Raw genomic sequence first — 23582 nt, 5'->3', positions numbered from 1 at the left:
ATTAAGCTTTGACAGAAAACCTAGAAGCTGACTGGTTTCTATGCAGAGATGCACCAGATTTTGCACTCTCCAGTTTTAGTAAATGCCTCCAATGCTCACAGGATAGGAAGTGGGGGTACATATCTCTAACACCAACACAGACAGAAGTAAAAAAAGAAATGTTTTTAAGTTATGTAGGGGGATGCTCTGTCTGCTTTTTATTGTTGTCTGTCTTCCCTAACTTCCAGTCTGGTAAAAAGTTGTCCCCATAGCAGAAAGTGATGGAACGTCAGACAGCAGTAAAACCTGACAGATGTTCTAACGTTTCCCCATTTCATCCAAAACTTGAAAGCTGAACTCCCAGATAAGCAAATATTGTCTAAATACAAGAGGCATGTGTATTTCTACCAGAGTCTTGAAGTGCTTTGTGTATTTCCTCCAGATCTGTCCATTAATCCAGTGTGAAACGTTGCCTCTGTGCCAGATATTCCTGTAATAAAGACTGGTCACTGCTGCTTTCTCTCCTTGTGCACGGTGATTGGTCCTGTCTCCGCCCCCTCCTGTAGTTTTCTGCAGGTAGCCTGTAGTGGGTGGGGCCTGCTGGGCCCCTCCCATAGCTCTGCTGCCTGCACAGGCTATGTGCAGCACAGTGATGATGTCACTATCACTTTTACAAGGGCAGCCCTACAGTCTTGTATTGATTAATTTATACTTTTTAGTCTAACCGCCACATGTCCTACCATTCTCATTTTAAATAGAATTTGGCAGGACAAAGAAGAAACTGAAAAAAATAATTGTTTTGTAATTTTAGTTAAAGAACATTTCCCAAAGGCAGAAACAAAACAGCTGTCTGTAAACACAAGATACTATTGTGCTCTTGCCAGGAAAATTAAACTTGTTTTGCCTGGGCAGAAAAATGTATAATTGAATGAATACTTGTGGCACCACTACAGCAGGTAAATGTAAAAGAATATATAGGACTAAAATTCTGTTCCCATAATTTTCTCTGCTGGACCAGCCAATTTTCGATCAGAGTATGGCCAGCTTAAGATTGGTTTTAATATTTATAATATAGTTCTACTTTATTACTATCAATTTACAACACTGTCCAAAAGTTTTAGGCAGGTGTGAAAGAATGCTGTAAAATAGCATCAATTCTTCTAGGTACATTTGTACATAGTTTCTGAAGGAACTTGGCAGGTAGGTTGTTCAAAACATCTTGGAGAACTAACCACAGATCTTCCAGATCTCCTGTGGATGTAATCAGCCTCAAATCCTTCTGTCTTTTCATCTATTTTCAGACTGATTCGAGATGTTGAGATCAGGGCTCTGTGGGGGCCAAACCATCACTTCCAGGACTCCTTTTTCTTCTTTATGCTGTAGATAGTTCTTAAGGACATTGGCTGTATGTTTAGGGTCATTGTCCTGCTGCAGAATAGATTTGGGGCTAATCACACACCTCCTTGATGGTATGGCATGATGGATAAATATCTGCTGTATTTCTCAGCATTGAGAACACCATTGATCCTGATCAAATCTCTAACTTCATTTGCAGAAATGCAGCCCAAAACCTTTCTAGGAATCTCCAGCATGCTTCACTGTTGCCAGAAGACATTTCGTTTTGTACCTTCGGCAAACTGCCTGCTACAGACAAATATTTCAAATTTGGACTCATCGGTCCAGAGCACCTGCTGCTATTTTTCTGCACCCCAGTTCCTATGTTTTTCTGCCCAAAAAAAACATGGATTTTTGTTCGAAGGAATTTGGCTCAAACTTGTCTTGCATACACACAGTCACACAAATGTTGGCCAACAATTACGAACATGGGAACGCGGTGACATAAAAGATGTACGACGAGCTGAAAAATATGAAGTTCAATGAGGCTCCTTCTGCTTGATTCTGAGCATGCGTGAACTTCTGTGCATTGGACTTGTGTACACATGATCGGAAATTGTGACAATAAAGTTTTGTTGGTGGAAATTTTGAGAACCTTCTAGCCAACATTTGTTGGTGAAAAGTCCAACAACAAATATTCGATGGAGCATACACACGGTCGGACTTTCAGCCAACAAGCTCACATCCAATAGTCTTGTTTCCATGTCCCCCAAAGAGCCCTGATCTCAACATAATCAAGTCTGTCTGGGATTACACAGAGACAGAAGGATTTGAGACAGCCTACATATACATAAGATGTGTGGTTGGTTCTGCAGGGTGTTTGGAACAATCTACCTGCCGAATTCCTTTAAAAACTGTCTGCAAGTGCACCTAGAAGAATTGATGCCGTTTTAAAGGCATAGGGTGGTCACACCAAATATTGAGTTCATTTGATTTGGATATCTCTTCTGTTCATTTACTTTCCATTTTAATTGATAAAATTAAACAATTAACACTTCTATTTCTGAACGCATTCCTTATTGACAGCATTTCACACCTGTCTAAAAGGTACTGCACACTAATTATATATTATATATATATATATATACACACACACACACATATATATATATATATATATATATATATATATATATATATATATATATATATATATATATATATATATATATATACACACACACATACATACACTGTACAGTATATATTAATTTTTACTTTTTTTATTACCAACATTTTCAGAAGGCCTGTATGCTTATATACTGTATACGTTTGATCATTTCTTTACTCCTTTATAAAGGGCAGTAGTTCTCATTGGTCCTTGAATATGGCTTCATGTTGCTCCCAAAAAGCCTCTCAACTGATGTTTGGTACATATTTGCTAATCACCTTTTCATTATACTGTATTTTTAACAAAAACATGAAACCATTGGCTTCATTAATTGGAGTCACAAACCGAAAACAAATATGTAGATCAAAAAATTCAGCTAAAAGTCAGAAGGCTTTGCTATTGGCGGGAGCTTTTGGACACAATTAGCAGAGTGTACCGAACACAAGAGTTTAACCCAGAGATCTGCTTAGGAGATATAGACGAAGAACAATTCCTGCCTGAAATTAGAACACCATTATTGAGGCTACTGTTCATTGGTCATAACACCATTGCTATGAAGTAGTTGTTTCGTAGCCTTCCACATTTGAAAATTGGAGACTACAATTTAACACTACCCTATTAAAAGAACAACCAATTTTTCAGGGCAGGTATACTCCAAATACATTTTTCAAATAATGGGAGCCATGGTTGGCAGTGCTGGCCTTAGCCCTTCTCTCACTTAGGTTATTGCAGTGCTAATCCAGATAGTGATGGACAAAGTATACCTGTTGGTAATATAGGGGGTTATTTACTAAAGGCAATTCCACTTTGCACTGCAAGTGCACTTGGAAGTGCAGTCGCTATAGATCCGAGGGGGACATGCAAGGAAAATAAAAAACAGCGTTTTAGCTCGCACATGATTGGATGATAAAATCAGCGGAGCTTCCACTCATTTCAGATCTACCCCTTAGATTTAGAGTGACTGCACTACCATGTGCACTTGCAGTGCAAAGTGGATTTGCCTTTCGTAAATAACCCCCATAGTGTCTTAGCATGCAAGATATGTTGTATGGACTATGATATGCTACAACAGCTTCGTATAACTGATACTTTTGTATTTGTAATTGCAGATGGGATGTTGTTCAGTTACATTGTTACTTATTTTAGTTAGCATTACAATGTCTTATGTTTTTGTGACCAGTTGAGGTCTTCTACACTTGTTCCTACAGCTACTTGAAGCAGATATTACATGATATACCTGTTTTGTCTGCTCCGTACGGATTTCTTGTGCAGTGTTACTATAACATATAGCTGGTGTAAGCCTTCTTATACCTGCCGATTTATATGTACTTTTTTTGTACGTGTTTTGTAAAAGTTAAAAACTCTTCATTGAAAAAAAAAAAAAAAAAAGAGTCAGAAGGCCTTATCTGATTACTTGTCCTAGGTCAGTAATTCAGAACACTTAAATCAAAAGAAGTTGTGGAATCAGCTGAAAGTAATGCCGCGTACACACGACCGGACTTTTTGACGGACTTGGTCCGGCGGACAATCCGACGGACTTTGCAACTGAGGTCCGCCGGACTTTCAAACGAACGGACTTGGCCACACATGATCACTCCAAAAGTCCAATCGGATTCGAACATAATGACGTAGAATAAGGAAGTTCGTAGCCAGTAGCCAATAGCTGCCCTAGAGTCGGTTTTAGTCCATCGGACTAGCACACAGACGAACGGATTGTCCGCTAAAAGCCGAGTCCGGTGGACAAATTTGAAGCCAGTCTTATTTCTAGGTACGCCAGACTTTTGGGAAGAAAAAGTCAGCTGGAGCCCACACACGATCGAATTGTCCAACGGACTCTGGTCCGCCGGAAAATCCGATCGTGTGTACGCGGCATAACTCATTTTTTTTACTTTTTAGTCTTGTTTTAGAGCAGATTTAACCAAACAGATTTGATCAGCCAGGGCCGAAATGTATTGATTGTTCTGCATCTGTTGGGAGCACTGAGATATTTTGTTCTTGAATACAATTGTATTTCAGTCAGAGTATAGATTACATGGTAAAACAGAGATGTGATCAATAATGTATGATCGTACTTTACAAATATATCAGAACTATCAATCGGAATCCACTTCTCTATGTGTGGCATACCAATCGAATGGGTTGTCAACTATAAACTGATTATTCCTATCTGAAGAGATCAGAAGAGAAACTGATCATTTATCAAAGCATGTATGGCCACCACTACTCATCCAATGGATTGTTCCCAGCCGACAACAGAAGCCTGCACAGAAGATACTAGACATAAAATCATCGACCCAGAACAATTATGCAGTACCGCTCATCATACATCACTAGCTGCATGCTTTTTTCAAGTTCGTGGCATACAAGGCAAGGCAGTGAAACCAGGATCAATGTTTGTACCTTTTAGTAACAGGCCCCCATTTATATCCACACTGAGTTGTTTGGTCCTTGCCCCTTCCTTTCGTTCCCTGATAGGACCCCTTTGTCCTTTGGGTCCTGTCACTCCTGGAGAGGTAGTAAATAGAAAACACAAAACCTTGGCAAGAATCAGAGTTTATTCCCATTTGTATTTAGCTTAGGAAACCAGCAGATAGATACAGTGCTTAGGTTTCTGTGCAATAATTAACTGGTTTTCATGGTCACATTTGTCATCAGAACAATCAGACACTGTGGTGAAGTGGTTGGATAGAGATTTGTACAAGCTCAACAAAAGAACCTTATACATTTAGTGACGTTTTATTTATGCATTCAGTGTCAAGTACATCATAAGTGCAAATAATCAGAGTCCATAAGTTCTCTAGGAACTACAGAGAATGAAATACAAATCGTAATTAATAAACTGAACAAGCTGAACTGGTCTAGATACCATACATGTAAATCTGTAATTTGTTTCCCCCCCGATCCCTTACAACAGGAGTACTGCGAATTTATTTCATACAAAAACGGAGAGAAGTACCGCACACGGATTTCACTTGTGCTGGAAAACACAAAACATTAGTCTACAGTTCTACGTATATTTATATATATATTTATATCATCGAAAGAACTCCAACCAGCAAGCCCAGAGACAATGAAGCAAGTCAGTACTATTGCATCAGTGCCCTAAGCATAAAGCCCTAGCCGCACGTCACATTAAGTTATAGAAGCGCTGCCAAGAATAGCAGAAAAAACACTAAAAAATTATAATAAATTAGAAAATAAAAAATACTTAGGCTTTCAACATCATGCACTTTTAAGCAACACATAAAAGAAACACATCTAGTACACTTTTTGTATCTCTTCACTATACTGTAGTGCTTGACACGGCTGATTGCAAGTATTCTAAGAGCAGAGAAGTAGCTTTGGAAGAGCTGCTTCTTGAAGTTTTTTTTCTTTTTTTGGATGTTTCAAGGAACACGGTGTGTTGAAAAGAGAATGGTGCAATAGATCTGTAAGTAAAGTGTAGGAACACAGCTGTTTCCACGTTAGACTCCACACAATTTACCACGAGTTGAATTGACTTGAAGGTTTATTTACTCCTTCTGTTTGGCACCTGGAATTTTGGCTTGGATCCTGAAAACAGACAAAAAGTACAGTTGGCATTTCAAGTACAAGTTCATCATCACAACATTTTTCTTTAAAGACTAAGTTCACTTAAAAAAGAAAAAAAAAATAGATGCACATTTTCTTTGCAAGTTAAAAATATGCATTTTTATTTTTCTTAGGAGCCTGCAGACAGGGGGGGGGGGGGGGGGTGGGAGAGGGGATGACGACAGCTGATAAAAACATAGGGGTCCCGGGCATCCTGAGGGGCCCGGCGCTCAAGAATCTCAAGCTGCCCACTCCGCTACAGCTTCCTTTGTTTGGCCAGAAGCAGCGTGTGGGTGTGGAGCGTGGTTCAGTCAAACTGAGGGAAGGGCCGCATCTTGTATTGGGATCGGAGCTTGGTTCGAGGGGATGGTGGCAGTGAAGCGGAAGTGGGGAGATGTCATGGATCAGCCTGCCCATTGAATGTGTAGGTGCTACATTGCTGCTGCACAATTTCTATACCTGTGAGCTGAGCTGTTTTTGGGCTGTCTCTTTGCTATACTGGGCTGTCTCTTTGTTGGATTGGGACGTCTCTTTGCTGGATTGAGCTGGCTTTCTCTTTACTGGATATATGGGGATGTCTATGCTGGATTTGGTCATCTCTTTGCTGGATTGGAAGGCAATGGCCATCTGAAGGAAGGTAGGGTTACACCTCCTCTCCTTTACATGCTCATTTCACTGCGAAATTGCATGCAAATGAGGAAGAGGTGACATGTAGTGGTGGCAGGCTTCATATTATTTGTACAAAATATAATCTCTTAGGCCCCTTTCATATGGGGCTCACCTGTCAGTGGATCTGCTTGCTCAGCGGAGGATCTCTCCACTGAGCAAGCAGATTATAGTTTGGTGGGACAGGCAGTGGCCTGGCCCTGGGAAATGTTGGTGGTCAGGCTGGGGGGCCAGGCCTAAAGCTCTGTAAAGGGCCCAAACATTTCTGATGGCTGCCCTGCCTGCAAAGCATTGCATCTGTGTTCAGCAGATCACGTGTGCACAGCTAGGCTCCTGCAGGCGCTCAGTACAACTGTCTGTCAGTACCCGCAGACAGTTACTGAAGTGCAATACACTACAAGAGCGCTCAAGTTCATTTAGAATTAACTACCATGGCAGACAGGACATGTAGTTCATTCATTCACAGATCTGTTTGAATGAATGCAGTTCCTGCGTGGGCGGAGCAAGTTATTTAAGTAGCTTTTCTCAAGCCAGGAAGGAGGGCGTTCAGAATAGCAAAGCAAAAGCCCTGTGTGCATATGTCTATTGTCAGACCACAACATGAAATTAACCCCTTGCCACTGGCTGCATGCAAATATATGGCCTCTTGAGGGCGAGCCGCTGCATATTTGCGTTCATTAGTGTAAATACAGCTGTGCTGAGAGCTTGCGCCCTACACACTCCTGACACAGTTACTGGTGACTAATGGTCGCATGATCCTAAACCCCGCCCCTCCTCTCCGCATCCTAAACCCCTTAAAGGGCCAGGAGGCATCGGCTCAAATGGGTTAAGAGCTGAATGCATTTATGGTAGATCAGCAGGTATATTTCTGTACTTGCAGAGTCTTTATTAGGAGAAAACTTGGGGAAATGTGCATGAATTCCATCAATATCTTTTTTTCAAGTCTATACAAATGTAAACGAAAAGTAAATACTTCCAATACATTTTTTTTGTCTGTGATTCCATTATGGAGATTTCACCTCACTGTGACAACAGGACAAGAAATGAGGAAACATTTAGTAATCATAACCCAACAAAGGTTCCACCTCTTGCTAAAAAATGTTTTGCAGTAATCTCTAAAGAGATTTTACTTAATTTCATGTTCCAGCAGGAAGTGAGGAGAAATCTCTTCATACAGATCATCAACACACATAATAAAGTATGCATAGCTCATAATTATGTCGCATTTTTTTTTTTATTTAAATCAACTTACTTTGCCACAATCATATTCATGTTTGTCCTCACAAGTCCCAAATACTGGTCAATCTGTGCCTAGAAAAGTACATTAAAGTTAGGTTATTTGCACTTAAACTGTAGCAAGTATTTCAAATATGATAACATTAGGTGAGCCCCAGTGGTTTTAATGGTCTGCTGGATTCTTGAACTGTTTACAGCAATGGTGATGAATGAACCTTTCTGATATAGAGGCCCTCAAGTGCAACCCCTGACATGCTGGACCCCCCCAGCCAATGTTTAGTGTCAAGCATTTCTACAGAATTGAAAATTGCATAATGCAGTAGTATTGGTCATGCTGACAATTTTGTGTACCTTGCACTTGGTCATGTGATCTACGATATCAGAGGGGGTGCATGAGGCAAGTATCATTGTACCGGTCTTTAAAAACGTCCCTGCACAGCTCTGGATAGAGACTCTCGTGGGAACACATCTCAAAGCTGTAACGCATGCCGGGGCTGTCTATGATCAGGGCTCTGGTTCAGAGTACACGCTAAGACACCTACAGTTTTAGCGTTTCTACTGGTCGCAGTACTGAGATTTCCATTCGGTAGTTTGTGTTTTTGCTTCCAACCACAAAGCTATAACAAAGGTGAACTTAACTGAATCCATTGATTGTTTATTCTGCATAATGGATATGCCATCGGGTGTCTAATCAGCTTTTGGTGGATTTTTTTCATTTATTATTCATTCTTACCTGGTACTTGTCATAAACGGCTGGGAGAGAAAACATTGACACCACAGCTAAAAACGAAAAGACAAAACAACATCATAAGTATAAATTCTGATTAAATGTGAAAAAATATTTCTCATGCAGGGGTAAGGGACCATCTGTCATTCATCGGATGTTCATTGGTATGAATAATAGGGTCCCAATTCACCTAGAACACAGGCTCTGTTCAGACTTTCTGTTAGACAAAGAGGTGCATCAAGGCAGGCAGCTACTGCTGTAGCTAACCCATAGTGAGCAGGGAATCCTTTGTCCTGTATGACAGTATAGCTAAAGCCATTTTTTTCATTCTGGATAGTGTAGGGGAGGTTTTAAACATTGTCAGTTTTATTTATTTTTTGCCATGTGTGTCTCTTTCGAGGTATTTACTTTCAAGGTATTTACCTTTACTTACAGTCCTGTAGACTAAATAGGAAGTGAAAAGGTATCTTTCCAATTTATGAGAAATCCCCCCCATAAACAGTTGTCATGGGAGTAAGTATCCTTACTAGAAGATTCCTCGCTGTTTCTGTTCTGGTTCAAGATTTTGAGTTTACCCTCAATTTCCTTCCCAGTGACATTGGTGATCACATCAGTTAAAGAGAGTGAATATCTCTACCCTCCTTCACCACTCTATCCAAATCTAAAAAAAACTGGCATTAGTTATTCTTTATATGCTTTTAAAACAAAAAAATTATAAATATAGAAAAAATATCAATAATTTAAAACTTGTAAAAAAAAAATACAAGGAACCCCATACACCTACAAACTTAACCAATTTTCTGCTTATTAGTACTTACCAACCCGTCCACTATGCTTCTGAATCCCCATCACACTCTCACTAAGTCCAACTAAAACCAAAGCCCTGAACATCATGCTTCTGCCCGCGACAGTAATCCATATATTGTATGCTCTAATTTCCCCCCATTGTTGCATTCCTCGACCGTGGAATACTTCGATTTGAAACGAACACTTCATTACCCCTAAGGCCCTTTTTTCTGCCAATTATTTCCCCCTTTTACGTTCTCTGATCTCTCTTATGCAGAGTTGGGACTTGCCATCCTTATCTTGGGTAGCCAGATTCATAGGTGGCGCAGGAGCGCAGCCCCCCTGATCCATGCACGTGTCCCCTAATCTCCATGCAGGGTGCCAGATGCATGGATTTCAATGTTTTTTTCGTTTTTTTTAAGCACATGATTAGAGCCTGATCGGTGGCATTAATATGTAAATAGCCACGGACCAGATTCGTGGATATGTAAATAGAGGTGACATTAATATGTATATCATGCCCCTGAGGTCATATCCACCATAACCTCTGCTGAATGCTGCCCACTGGGGAGGTAAAGGGGCATGCTTGAAAGTCCTGCCTACAACTGTAGTCATTAGGCCTAACATCAGCCTGTTCTGCAAAGATAAGCAAATTGGAGGTTATTTTTCAAAATAACATGGTGCCACATCACCATGAATTTTGGTGCATGTGAATACACACATCTCAGCAGATGTGTTAGGATGTCATTAACAATTATTGGCACTGTTGTGTATTTGCTAAAGGGCAGCACATTTCTGTGGTGTCAGGAAATCGATTTTTCATGCGCTCCCAACACAAATGTGAACGCAGGCTAAATGTCTCAGTTACATTGGTGGTCAGTGTAAATCTTCTCATTACATTGGGGCTTGGTCTCCAGTCCTTTCATTCACACTAATGGCCAGTGTGAAGGCCCCCTTACATCCCTCATTACATTGGTGCCTACTGTGAATGCTCCTATTCAATGTAGAAACTCCTCTTTACAGTGGTAATCAGCAGAAAAAATCAAAACTTGAATTCGTGGTCTGTTTCAAATCCTCCCTTACATTGGTGGTCCATGTAGAAGCTCCCTTTAAATTGACGGTGAATGTAATTCCCCCCTTACATTGGTGGCCAGTGTAGAAGCCCCCCTTTATTGGTTGTTGATGTAAAATCTCCCATTACATTGGTTGTCAGTGTAAATTCTTCATTACATTGGTGATCAGTGTACATTTCCCTTTACATTGATGGTAAGTGCAGAATTACTCTTACATTGGTGGTTAGTGTAAATCCCCCTTTACATTGGTGGTCAGTGTCACCTTACATGAAGATCATTGTATATTCCTCCTTACACTGGTGGTTGGTGTAAATGCTCCTATTACATTGGTGTCAGTGTAGAAATCCCTCTTTATATTGGTGGGTGGGGTACAATCCCCGGTACATGGTGATCAGTGCAAATCCCCCCTCACACTGGTGGTCATTGTAAATTCTCCATTACATTAGTGGTCAATGTAAGATCCCCCACTATATACCTGCCAAAGATTTCCAGCTTTGCTATACATGATTCAGAATTTTCCCCAGTGTACTGCCGCCTAACTAATCCCATCCCCCCACCACTGCCACTGATCTCATTAACCCCCCAGCATTGCCACTGATCACCCCCCCAGCATTGCCACTGATCCCAGGAGTCCTAAGAGTTTTCTGTTTATTCATGGGTGCCTGCACCATCACCAGTCCATGGTGTGCAGGCAGTGAGGAGATAATCTGCTATAACCTTTAACAACCAATCAGTGAGCAGTAATGTTGTGCACTAACCACTTGCAACCAATCATTTAGCGGTAAGGATATGCAGTAACCTCTAGCAACCAATCAGTGAGCAGCAATAATGTGCAGTAACCTCTAGCAACCAAATAGTGAGTGGTAAGGATATCCAGTAACCTCTAGCAACTAGTCAATGAGCAGTACCGATTTACAGTAATCTCTAGCAACCAACCACTAAGCAGAAGTCATGTGCTATAACCGCAAATACTTAGTGAGCCATAATGTGTGCTGTAACATAGTTACATAGTTAGTAAGGTTGAATAAAGACACCAGTCCATCCAGTTCAACCTGAGTGAGTGTTTACAATTGTCCCTATCCCTGTACATTGCACACTCACATTGGTCCCTACCCTCAAGGAGCACACAATCCAAGGTCCCCATTAATATACTAAGGGCAAATTTTGGACAGAAGCCAATTAACCTAACTGCATGTCTTTGGAGTGTGGGAGGAAACTGGAGTACCCGGAGGAAACCCACGTAGGCACAGGGAGAACATGCAAACTCCAGACAGATAGTTTCATGGTTGGGATTCGAACCAGCGACCCTTTTTCCTGCTAGGCGAGAGTGCTAAACACTACACCACTGTACCGCCCAACCTCTAGCAGCCAGTCAGTGAACAGTAATGATACACTGTAACCTCTGACAACCAATCGCAATCTCTGCCTGATCTGATTCCGCAAAATGATTTTGAGTCTAGCTGCTCTTTATTGTATGAGCTTTATTCTCAGAGCAGGCGGAGAGCAAAATTGCATGGAGGAGGGGCCCAACAAAATGTTTGCCATGGGTTCAATCAATATTAGAGACAGCCCTCTCAATCACATAACTGATGGTTAGTGGGATCCCATATTATTCCCCTTTGGAAGCAGGTTATGGGTCCCTACTCTGTGATTGCTAAGTCCTACTATACATTCTTTTCTATGTGATTAGACTTTATGTACATCATTTGTGCTTGTGTGGGCTAAACATTTGCCATCATTCTTTTTTCCTACTTCCTTCTTTACTGTTTTAATTGAACAGAAAAATACAAAGGAACCCCCAAACCATTTTAGTTTTAAAAAAATCTATCCTGATCTTTGCATGGTCAGTGTGCAAGGAGAGTAACTGAAAATAAAAATATGGAATGAAAAGGTTCTAAAAGAGTGAGAGCATTCCAGAGAGAAAGTGCAGCGTGGGAGAACTCTTGGATTGGGGAGTGGGAGGTGCTAACAAGAGATGATGACAGGAGAGGATTATTGGCAGATCCAAGAGCACAATATTGGAATATAGAAAAAGACAAGAAATGAGACATATGGGGGTTTCAGCAATACTGAAGAGCTTGTAAGTGAAGACTACAAATTTGAACTTAATCCCAAACGCAATAGAAATTGCAGGCATTGACTGATGGTGGGAGATCATTAAACAGTAAGGAAGATAAGTCTGGAGGCTGAATTATTGGCTGATTGAAGTAGTACCAAGAAAGTAAGTAGTAAGCCTATTAGTATACTGTGAATAATTTTTCTTTGAATCATTCTGTGCTATGCAATATCCCTTAGTTGAAGGAGACTGCATTAAAAGGAGACTTGGGACTATGAATATTTTTTAATGATCTGGAGTATAAATAATTAATTAGAATTGAGTGCTCTGGGTGCATATTTGGTATAGGCATATATTTCACCCTTGGATTTTTTTGAAAGGCGTTTATCTTAATTTTTTCCTCCAAAACAATGAGAGTCCATTCACACAGGGGCAACACGACTTCCAGCGAGACTTTGGGAGGCAACTTGGACACGACTTGAGTATGAATCACAGCGCGACTTGAGGCAACTTACAAGGCAACTTGAAGTTGCCTCCAGGACAGGGGACTTTGCCAGTGGCCAATCACATATTAATCAGCTCTGTGGGAGGGAGGGGTTTGCCTATAAAACTATTATTACTTCCTGGAAAGTTGCTTCAGTTAAGACAGGGGATAGGACTTCGAGGCAACTTCCATTGAAATCAATGGATACAAGTTGCCTAGAAGTCAGATTGAAGTAGTACAGGAACCTTTTCTGAAGTTGGAGTGACTTCAGTAGTGTACATTAAGACGGCTCTTATTCATTTTATCATGTTGCACGACTTGAGGCGACTTGGGGCGACTTTACGTCGGATCCAAAGTTGCCCCTGTGTGAATGGACTTTGACAGGGTACAAGCACTACTGTAGCAAAAGTTGCAAGTGCAACTGGACTCCTTCCCATGAGGTCGGTCTAGGCTAGGGATTCTTAACCAGGAGTATGGGCACCAAATGATGGTATATAAATAAAAAGAAGAAAAGAAACAGGATCCTCTACATTACTGATGCTATAATCAAAATGGGAATTAATGTGTTGTAAGATGACATGTATACTAGCGTACTAGCCCATTATGCCTTTGCCTTACAGGGTTTTTATTTTCTGAGGGTATACAACCGCTTTAATCAAATTTTATGTATGTATATATACAGTAGAAGCTCTATTGGACCAGAAGAGATATATGGACCCAAGAGATTCTATGCATTAAGGTGAAAAAACACCTGCTAGTCACCGTCTCCCCAGCCCCCCCCCCCCCCCCAGTTTTACTTACCTGAGCCCCTTCATCTCTTTGGCAGGGACACACTGTCTCTCTCTCCATGGGGTCCCAGCTCTTGATTGAATAGATTGCTAGCAGCACAGCCATTGGCTCCCGCTGCTGTCAATCGAATCTAATGACGTGGGGGGGCGGGGCCGAGTCCGGCATTCGTATCTATGGACACAAATGCTTCTCCTTTGGGGTTATCTGATGCAAGGAGGAGCTGAAAGAGCCGCTGGGGGACCCCAGAAGACGATGATCGGGGCCACTCTGTGCAAAACGAGCTGCACAGTGGAGGTAGTAAGTATGACATGTTTGTTATTTAAAAAAACAAAACAAAAAATAAAAACACCCTTTACAATCACTTTAAGTATTACTTGAAAAGAAAGTTGTGGTTTGATATTTATTGTATGGTGGAGACAGCAAACAAGCATGACTACTTTTTTTCCAATGGGTTTATGGAAACCAAAACTTTTGACTTTGTGAACTAATATGTTAAACTATAATAGCACAAATAATGTGTACTTCTATAATATATCACATGTATGACCACTGTTGCAGGCAGACAGCAACGACTACATAAATTACCTATAAATAAAAAGTGTAAGGATTATGTATAATTGGACAACTGTCTGTGTTGCCTATAGGAACTCGTTACCGGTGCTCATTTAATTTCTTCATGTGGGATTTTGTAAACACTAATCTGATCAGCTGCTACAAGCTTGGCAAACTGTTTTTCATTCAGACACTTTGGCACAAGGAACCATGTCACTTGGATTCAGTAAAACTGTGCAAAGCACTCTGTGGCCTGGTCCCACTAACACTTTGTGAAAGCCATTAAATCTATGCAGATGGCATTTCTGTCCTTAGCAGCTACTGTGATTAGCAAAAGTTCCCAGTGGATTAGCAACATTTGTGCTCAACTAACAGCTGTGTTGTGTCTAATCAGAATTCGGAGTATTCATTCACTTTTCCAGTGAAAATCTCAGTTTTCAGAATTTGGTAACAACTCTTTAGTTATTAAAAATATTGTAGCTGTTGCTGCACACCGCCAAACATAAGCGTCTGAGGTATTCCCTGTCCCGCAGCTGCATGTGTACATACCCCTTTATATACACATAGCTACGGGCTAGGGAATGCCTCAGCTGCTTATGATTGGTTGTGTGCAGTGACAGCTTCCATGGTGGGACTAGGAGCCGAACATACCTGACCTCATCCTTAATTCTGTATTTTCCTGTGTAGCTGATTCACATCTATATGTTGTAGTTATTTATGAAAAACTAAGGGAAACTCTCTGGGCCCATTCACACTCACATATGTGCATTAGTCCACACATGCCACATGCACAAAGATCAATGTAAATCCATGTCAGTAATATCAAACTTGTATTGAATTACTAGCTGTATTCTTAAAATGGCATCACTTCATCACTTAGTAACAAATCGTTATTACAATTCAAAGTCAGGCCACTTACCCATAATAAGGAGTGTAAGTCCATTAAACAGAGCTCCGACATATGTCAGCAGCCACATTAGTACTGCAAACTAGAAAAAAACAAACAGATAAAAGCAATGTATTATATAGTCAATCATATTGAGCAAATGATAATTCGAAATTAAACAGAATTTTCAACCATTGTTACGTAGTCTGCTGGTCAAGGCCCTTGCACCTCTGGACAATATTACACTTGTGTTCACCTTGCCAGTGACAGAGCTAAACTACAAACCTGTTTCCACGCTGCAGCACCCTGGTCAGAACATTGAGATTTTGCTCCCTTGTTCGTGAAAATGCTGCAGAACCCCCCTGCCAGGAGGGAGCATCTCTTGGCACTTCTGGTCATTGGGGGAACAATGCCATGGAAACAGGTAATTGATTTTTTCACCTTTTTCTCCTGTCACTGAAGAACTGTTCCAGCAACAAGTGTGACATAGGCTTTAGACTAAGTACCCTGGGGTCAATAAAGCAAGGTCCACAAATGTTGACAGCGCTAATTAGTGATTGACAGATTCTTCAATCCACACAAAACGAGGTGGATGGAGGTGGATGGGGAAATCTCCCCATCGGGACACTGTATTGTGACAGCTGATTAGGGTACATTTTTAAACAAGTCTCTTCAAGCAAGGACAGCCACACACTGATTGAAATGTGTCCAGTCCCTGCTGAACTAGCCAAATTTAGATCAGTGTGTGGCCATCTTTAGGCCGGCCATACGTGGTTCGAATTTCAGCCGGTTCAGCAGGAACAGGCCGAGATTCGAGCCATTAATGGGCAGACTGAATGTACCAAGTTGATCAGTTGAGTCAGCCTTCCGTATTTACTTGCGACTATCACAATCGGCTGCTATAGCTGATAGCGATAATCACTGTCTTCTCCCGGATCCCCTCTGACCCCCCTGAGAAAAGAAAAAGGCCCAGCAGGAGGGATTCCCGCATCAACTCTGTCTGTGTTGATGGGGGAATCAAGCAAATTTCTTTCCTGCAACCCTGTGATTGCAGGAAATAAATTTGCACCATCTATGATAAACATAGAGTAAACTAGATTTTTAAAGTGCAATTTTACGTCTATTGCTTACCATATGTGCAGCATCTTTTCATAACAGAAAAATGCTTGCACATTATGGCAAAAGCCATGGTGTCAGCAACAGAGTTTATTCCAGCTTTAGGTCAATGGCAGTATTGTCACAGTTGCCAATACCAGTTGTTAAATAAAAAGGTCTCCAGATGGCTCCATCAAAACTGTTCTCTGATCTGTCATTACGCACCTGAATAGAAGACATATATATGTGTTTTCTGGTATTTTCACAGACCGGTGAATTCTAAAACAAATTTAGAAAACTTATAGAACTACAACAAACCCTATTTATTAGCATGTTTATCAGAGATGCCTGTGTGTAAAGCCAATTTTTCCATTCTGACAGTAAGTAATCTAAAGTCTAAATCTGCCTGGTGTCTGTGAGCAACGCAGAATTTATTATTTTTTATATATTAATTAATGAGGAAGGACCAGTGTGGTTTTATGTAGATATGATCAGTAATACCATATAAGTTGATGGTTATCAGTCATACCTTTAATGAATCAACCAGGTCCTGTACCAGGAAAAGTCTCCTGAGCTCTCGTACTATGCTGTTTAAGTACACCTGTAGGCAGTCTGTGTATTTCTGGATCTGTTCTTGGGAAAGGGAGATCTCCACATCCAAATAGTTTCTGCAAGAAAGCAAATGCAATGTTCATTAATTGTTGGAGATAACGAGTCTGTCAAAGTTATGAAAAGAGATTTCATGTCAAAACATTCAAACTTGGAAAGCATGAATTCTCAGACTGGTGGTCACCAGAGGATGGAGCTCTCTAACTTTTACCTGAAGAGTTTGGCTACTTAATAAGATTAGCTGTAATCTCCAGCCTGCTCATTGGTTAACTGTATTAGTGAAATCAACATCACTACTGTTGCAGAGGGAAGGAGAGCAAAGTTTTAGTGTGATTGGAAGAAGAAGGAGCTTGTTGGGGTCTACTTTTGCTTTATCCACCCCCTTCGTCCTATCAACAATAAAGGGTAGTTGAGATGCAGGAACTTGGAGCCATGTGACTATCTGAAGAAGACCGAAAGAAGGACCCAACTCAAGCTCAGTATGGTAGTCACCGCAGGATTACTGAGGTCAGGGCCGTCTTTAAGGCAGGGCAAAAGGGGCAGCTGCCCTGGGCCCTGTCATTGTTGTGGGGCCCACAGCAGCTTCCTCATACTTGCCAACTATCCCAGTTTAAATTCCCTTGTCCCTTGAAGTTTTAGTCATGTGCTGTGTCCCGATATCTCATATTGTAATGTGTGCTGTAACCTATAGCAACCAGTCAGTGAGTGGTAATAATACACTAACATCTGGCAACCAATTGCAATAGCTGCCTGATCTGATTCTGATTTTGAGTCTAGCTGCTATTTATTTTATGTCTCAGAGCCGGTGAAGAGCGAAACTACATGGGGGGGGGGCCTCCCCAAGAAAAGTTTTGCCCATGGTCCAACCAATATTAGAGACAGCCCTGACTGAGGTCACAACTGCAACAAAGATCTAGGCTCCCATGAGGTCCTCTACCACCTATCAGGTCTGAATCCAGCTCCATTCTTCCTTTGGAAAACTGCATTAGTACTGTTGGGGAGCAAGCTGGCATACAGAAAATGTACTATGATTCACGTACCATGCTTCCAATACTCTGCTACTATGCCTTAGTGCCAGGCCACTGTTTAACAGTAATAAAGTGCCCCATTGGGCAGAGAGATCAATGCTAACCTTATTTCCACAGACTGCATTAGATATACAGTACGTGTGTCCCATGCAATGCCACGCCACAAGTACAGAGTTGCTGCTGGTGTAGGTGTGGAGAGTAGGGAGTGGAAAGTTTTCTGAGAACATTATGCTTAAATGTCAAAATGTAAAGGTTCCTATGGGCTGCTGTACTTTGCACAATCATTTGCCTGAATAAAGCAGACTCTGGAAGCTCTGCCAAAAAAGGCAGAGAGCAAAGGACTAATGATCAATCTCTGTAGTCCCCCTGAAGCTGATCCTTTCCCTAGCTATCAATGACGTACCATGCTTTATTCTGCCATACCAGGCTGACATCTTGGTAGGGCTGTCAGACAAGTCATGACATCACACCTCACTTCACACCTCCTGAAAATACCAGAGGTAGAAGTACCTTTATAATACACTGTAGATATACAGTTGTAGGCTCAGGAGTACCTAGGCACACTTACGTACCAGGAAGTGGGCTGTTATTTTTTAGAAATTCAAGACAAAAATTGAAATTTTGCTTAGGCACCACTAGCAAATATTCATTTTTTTAAATTCAGCTCTTTTATCTTGTGTTTGACATAAGCAAAGCATTTAGCTAAAACGACTTACTTGAATGGATGGCCTTCATCGGTTTTCTGTACAGCCTGTAAAACTGATTTGTAGATTCTGAAGCTGATTGTGGCTGAAAGGGCAGCAAGTGCTAGGTAGGCAATGACACTGACCACACTGAACTGGGTCAGGGAGAAGAGCATCAGAAGGACACTTCCAAATACAATTCCGCTCTGCTTCACATCCCGCCAGTATAACAGGTCAATAGCTGTAAAAGATCAAAATGGGTATAAAATTAGTCATACAATTGCTTTGCATTCACATTCAGAAATAATTTTTACTTAAATATAGCTGTACTGTACTTCAAATGCTTTGCCTAATATCATTTTAGCTTTAACACAAACAATTCACAGATTATCTATAATGCACAGTATCACTTACAGCATTTCAAACCATTAGATACTTTTATGATTTATTAAAGCCTCTTTCACAAAATGGTGTATAAACCAAAATGCCCATGCAAGAGCAGGCACTAACTTATTAATCACCCAACTGCTGGGGGTCCAGGACTCCTCCTTGCTTGGTACCAAATACAACGTGCTCAGTACCAAATACCAAATTTTGTGAAATTTGAAGTTTTAAGCCCGGTACATAGAAGGAACCAAACAACTTTCAGTCCATGTGTACAGCTGTCTGTTCAACAGAAGCCTGTCTAATGACATTGCTTGTGTTGATGTGGAAATCTGTCTTTTTTTTTCTATTTTGCGCAATTCGCTAATTGAATTAAAAAGAAAAAGGTAAAGTGCGTACCATGCTTAAGGCACATCCAATGCCACAGACCATTAATAGGTTGCCAAGAAGCTGGCACTCGCAATTGGATATATGTTATCCCCCTGCCCACACTATGCCAGAGATGTTGGTCTGCTCACTGTCACCTCCTCTATAGTCCTAAACATGAAAACTCATGCAGTCTTGTCTGCCATCTCAATGGAAACCAGTAAAAAAAAAAAAAACCCCTCTTCTCTCCATTATGTACAGTAAAAGGCTTTTAAGGACCCATGTCTAAAAAAAATATAGTTGCGCTATGTGAAAAATTCATGAACAACCAAAAACATGTGTAGGTAAAATAAAAAGTCCAAGATAAAACAATATATCAAGTCCACAGATGTGTTCAAAGTGCATCCAATCCAAAGTGCAACTGTATATTACTTGAAAATACACAGTGGTGCTATGTGAAATGTTCATAAACAAAGAATATGCGTAAATATGCTCAAACAATGGTATCCACAAGTGTTACTATAACTGAATGTGATCAGTGAACCCATCGCCTAGGTACATTCAACCGCTTACCAGAAGCGCTGACCCCAAATTATAGGAGGCCTGGCATGGCACAATAGTATAACAATGGATCATCCGATCGGGGGGTGTCAATGGTACTCCACATCAGACTAGAAGTATGGAAATCTCATCCTGTAGGTCTATATGGCTCAATTAAGGAGAGAGAGACCTCTGATAGCATGCAATAAATCTAAACAAAAACGCAGCTGGTGTCAGCTCCAGTTAAGCGAGGATAACGTGAGCACTTGATCCACCTTACCCTGATCTTATCCTTGTCTTTTAACAGGAATCCGATGACAGCAGCAAACAAAAATAAAAATTAAAAAAGAAAGGAATGCAGAGATTTGGAGGAGGCTGAGAGCAATAGAAGGTACTTTTCTAAGTTAAAGTGGTTCTGAAGTCAAAAAGTTTTTTACCTTAATGCATGCTCTGTATTAAAGGAAAAGTCCAGCCTAAGCTTGTTTGGCTGAGCTTCTCCTATGGGTCAGAGGAGTGCAATTCGTTTTGCACTTCTGTGACCCGTTTTCTAAGGTCCGCTCTCTGGACGTCACAGGAATCAGTCATGCCACCTTGTCATCCCAACAATGGGAGTCTGGATCTGCCAGGTGCCTGGACTAAAACCCGTCTCAACCTCTCAGCGAGCCACTGAGACAGCCCCCTCCACCCTTCCACAGCTCAGCGTTTGAGTGAGCGTGGAGGAGATGAGTGGAGAGATGCTGATTGACAGTCTGCAGCCCTCTGTTCAGGGAGCTGTGAGAACTGAGCCATTGGTGATGTTCGATTGCTCGGCTCTCAGCACAGAGGCAGCGGGGGACAAATGCAGCATCGCAGGGATGCTGCATCCACCTAGGCAAGTATGATGGGGGAAAAACCTCCAAACCCACAATTCTCTTTTAAAGTTATTTTACCTAGATTCTCTCACCTCTCCAAGGCCGCCCTGGCTGAAGCACTGCTCCCCTCACTTCTTGGTCTCACAGTAGACACTGAGAGCAACATGAGCCATAGGCTCCTGCTGCTGTCAGTCAAACTCATGGGAGGACATAAAGCAGGGGTATGGCTTAATAGCGCTGTGTATGTCTATGGATGTATATAGGCTGGCTCTGGAGAGCACATCCTTAGCACCTGGCATGCTAAGGAAGCAACTGGAATATCCGTTGCCTTTTTCTCAATCTCTCGGCCAATCATGACCATGTTGGTACAAAGGTAGTGGCATCAGATGCAGAAAAGACCTTTGATTCGGTTCAGTGGCCCTTTCTCTGGAGCGTGTTACGTAGGTTTGGATTTGACCCCAAATGTCTCCAGTGTTTGGAAATGTTGTATAGAACTCCCAAAGCCAGAGTCCGCACTAATGACAGGATCTCAGCGCTATTCCCCCTGGCCAGAGGACCATTTGCTCTAGCACTTGAGCCATTGGCCATTCTTATACAGAACTCCCGGATTGTTGAGTGTTGGTGGATCGGCCCCAAGGCCTACCTAAGAGACACAAACTCCTCCTTGCAGGCTTCTCTATCTTTGATGAGTTTGGGTATTTCTTGGGAGTCAAGATAAACTGGAGTAATCAGTTTTGTTTCCACTGGATGTAGATGCCAGGAGCTCGGCTTCGCCTACACCCTTGGTATGGGTTGAGGAATATAAGTATCTGGGTATGAAGGTGTCCAGAGATTTGGACAAATACTACAACCTGAATATCCACCCCATGCTATTACAATTGAAAGACAGATGTACCTCCTGGTGTAACTTACCCCTAAGTGTTTTGGGTAGCATTAATATATTAAAAATGATTTTCCTCCCTAAATTCCTTTATGTGTTCTGCATCTGGTGAGGTCCACCCTCCAGCTCCCGGTTAGTTATGGTGGGTTGGCCCTTCCTAACTATCAAGTCTACTTTTGGGCGGCAGTGCTCGTTACAGTCCGCTGGTGGTTTGTGGGTTCTAGAACAAATGCAGTGGTCTGTCTGGAGGCGGCCCTACTGGGATCACTTACAGAACTAGGTAATCTGATAATACAGGGGGTCGAGGGCCTACCCACCCCTTCCATTCTCTACTAGAATGGCATTAAAAGTGTGGATAGCTGCCAGGGCTTGGTTTTCCAAGCCTGATCACTGGTCTCCTTATCAACCATTGTGGGGTAATCCCTCCTTTCCACACATGATGATGCTCCCTGACCCACAGGTCTGGGCTAAATTTGGTGTTCGGAGACTGAGGGATATTTTGCCTACAGGAACGTTTTTATCATTTGGGGCACTGTCGGCTAATTTTAGACTACCTCACTGGATGTACTTCCATTACTTACAACTGCAACATGCTGTACGTTCCCAATTTCCGAATCCCCCTATCCTTGAGACGGACCCGATAGAGGAGCTTTTGGCGCAGGAGGCTTTGACTAAGCCCTTATCCGCGCTTTATCTGGCTCTTCTCAGTGTGCAGTCACCTAAGATGGATAGGCTTTGGCAACAATGGCATGTAAATATTCCTGCATTAGATAGGGAAATATGGGAAGAATGTTTTAAGGATAGCTCTAGGCTGATGATAACTTCTAAAGATAAATTAATTCAGACAAAATTCCTCCATAGAATGTACTTCACGCCACAGAGATTGCAAAAAGATGTAGCCACAACGTTCCTCGGTCTGTACTAGATGTTACACGGCTGAGGGTACTTTCATATGTTTTGCAAATGTCAACGGGAAGCACAGTTTTGGTTGGTGGTTCTTGATTTCATCAACTGCCATCTACAGCTGTCTCTCCCTTGTACACCTGAATTGGCACTGCTGGGAATTCATGATGATGAGCAAAGACCTAGGTATACCAAGTTGTTGTTTTCATATTTGCTGTATAAGCTAAAAAGGAAAAACTCTTTAAGTGGGCTTCCCCCTTTCCTACGATTGGGAATCAATCATCATCTGGGTTCTACCAATGTATAAACTGATATATAATAATAAAAACTGTCCCTAGAAATGCGAAAAAATATGGCAGCCATGGATGGATTGCACATAACTTTGTCCCTAGGGGACAATTTTACCCTTAATTACCTTTGGGGTGGTGATTATTACCAATGAGTTCCTTCTGGTTGTTGGGCAATGTATTGATATGTCTTAATTGTCGGGATGACTCCTTTACCCCGATGTTTGTAAAAAAAAAAAAAAAAAAAAAAGGAAGCAACTGGAGGAGGAAGGATAACGCATAAAAATGATACTTTAATATCACTTTAAAGTGGATCTCTGAGGCCCCCCCGCTTTACTAGGTGGTCTGTTGTGTAGATTTTCAATACTCAGCCACCCATAGGATTCATCGTTGTCCTGCTAAGATCCTCTTGTTCTCTGCCACCATAATCAAGAGGCCTGCCAGTTCTTCCTGGTTCAGCCGGCACACCTCCTGATGATGTGACACCAGGCACACCACCCTCCTCCTTTCTGATTGATGCACTTTGCCTCCTGGGATATGTGACGTGCATATCCCAGAAGCAAAGGGTGGACAGTGCACGTCATTCCTCTAGGCACAGGGCCTAGACGAGGGGAGAAAGGTGTGGATAGGAGGGAAGTGTCTCGTG

The 23582-nt window shown here is 41.6% G+C and overlaps 1 protein-coding gene across 2 annotated transcripts in view; it reads right to left on the bottom strand.

Annotated features, from left to right (window-relative positions):
• Positions 1-5022: 5022 nt before the first annotated feature.
• The window catches only part of RTN1 (reticulon 1), a 279807-nt gene continuing 261247 nt past the window's right edge, over positions 5023-23582 (bottom strand). For both annotated transcript variants that reach the window (XM_077464393.1, XM_077464394.1), the window contains 6 exons: positions 18759-18966; positions 16935-17073; positions 15344-15413; positions 8691-8737; positions 7974-8032; positions 5023-6037 (listed from right to left, as the gene is read on the bottom strand). In XM_077464393.1, coding sequence (XP_077320519.1) covers positions 5998-6037; positions 7974-8032; positions 8691-8737; positions 15344-15413; positions 16935-17073; positions 18759-18966 — 563 coding nt within the window. In that variant the 3' untranslated portion in view covers positions 5023-5997. The remainder of the gene's footprint in view (positions 6038-7973; positions 8033-8690; positions 8738-15343; positions 15414-16934; positions 17074-18758; positions 18967-23582) is intronic.

Source organism: Lithobates pipiens, unplaced genomic scaffold, assembly GCF_037356315.1.
Source record: "Lithobates pipiens isolate NorthernLeopardFrog02 unplaced genomic scaffold, aLitPip1_a1.2 Scaffold_30, whole genome shotgun sequence".
NCBI classification, from domain to species: Eukaryota; Metazoa; Chordata; class Amphibia; order Anura; family Ranidae; genus Lithobates; species Lithobates pipiens.
This window is presented reverse-complemented; position numbering and strand designations above follow the sequence as displayed.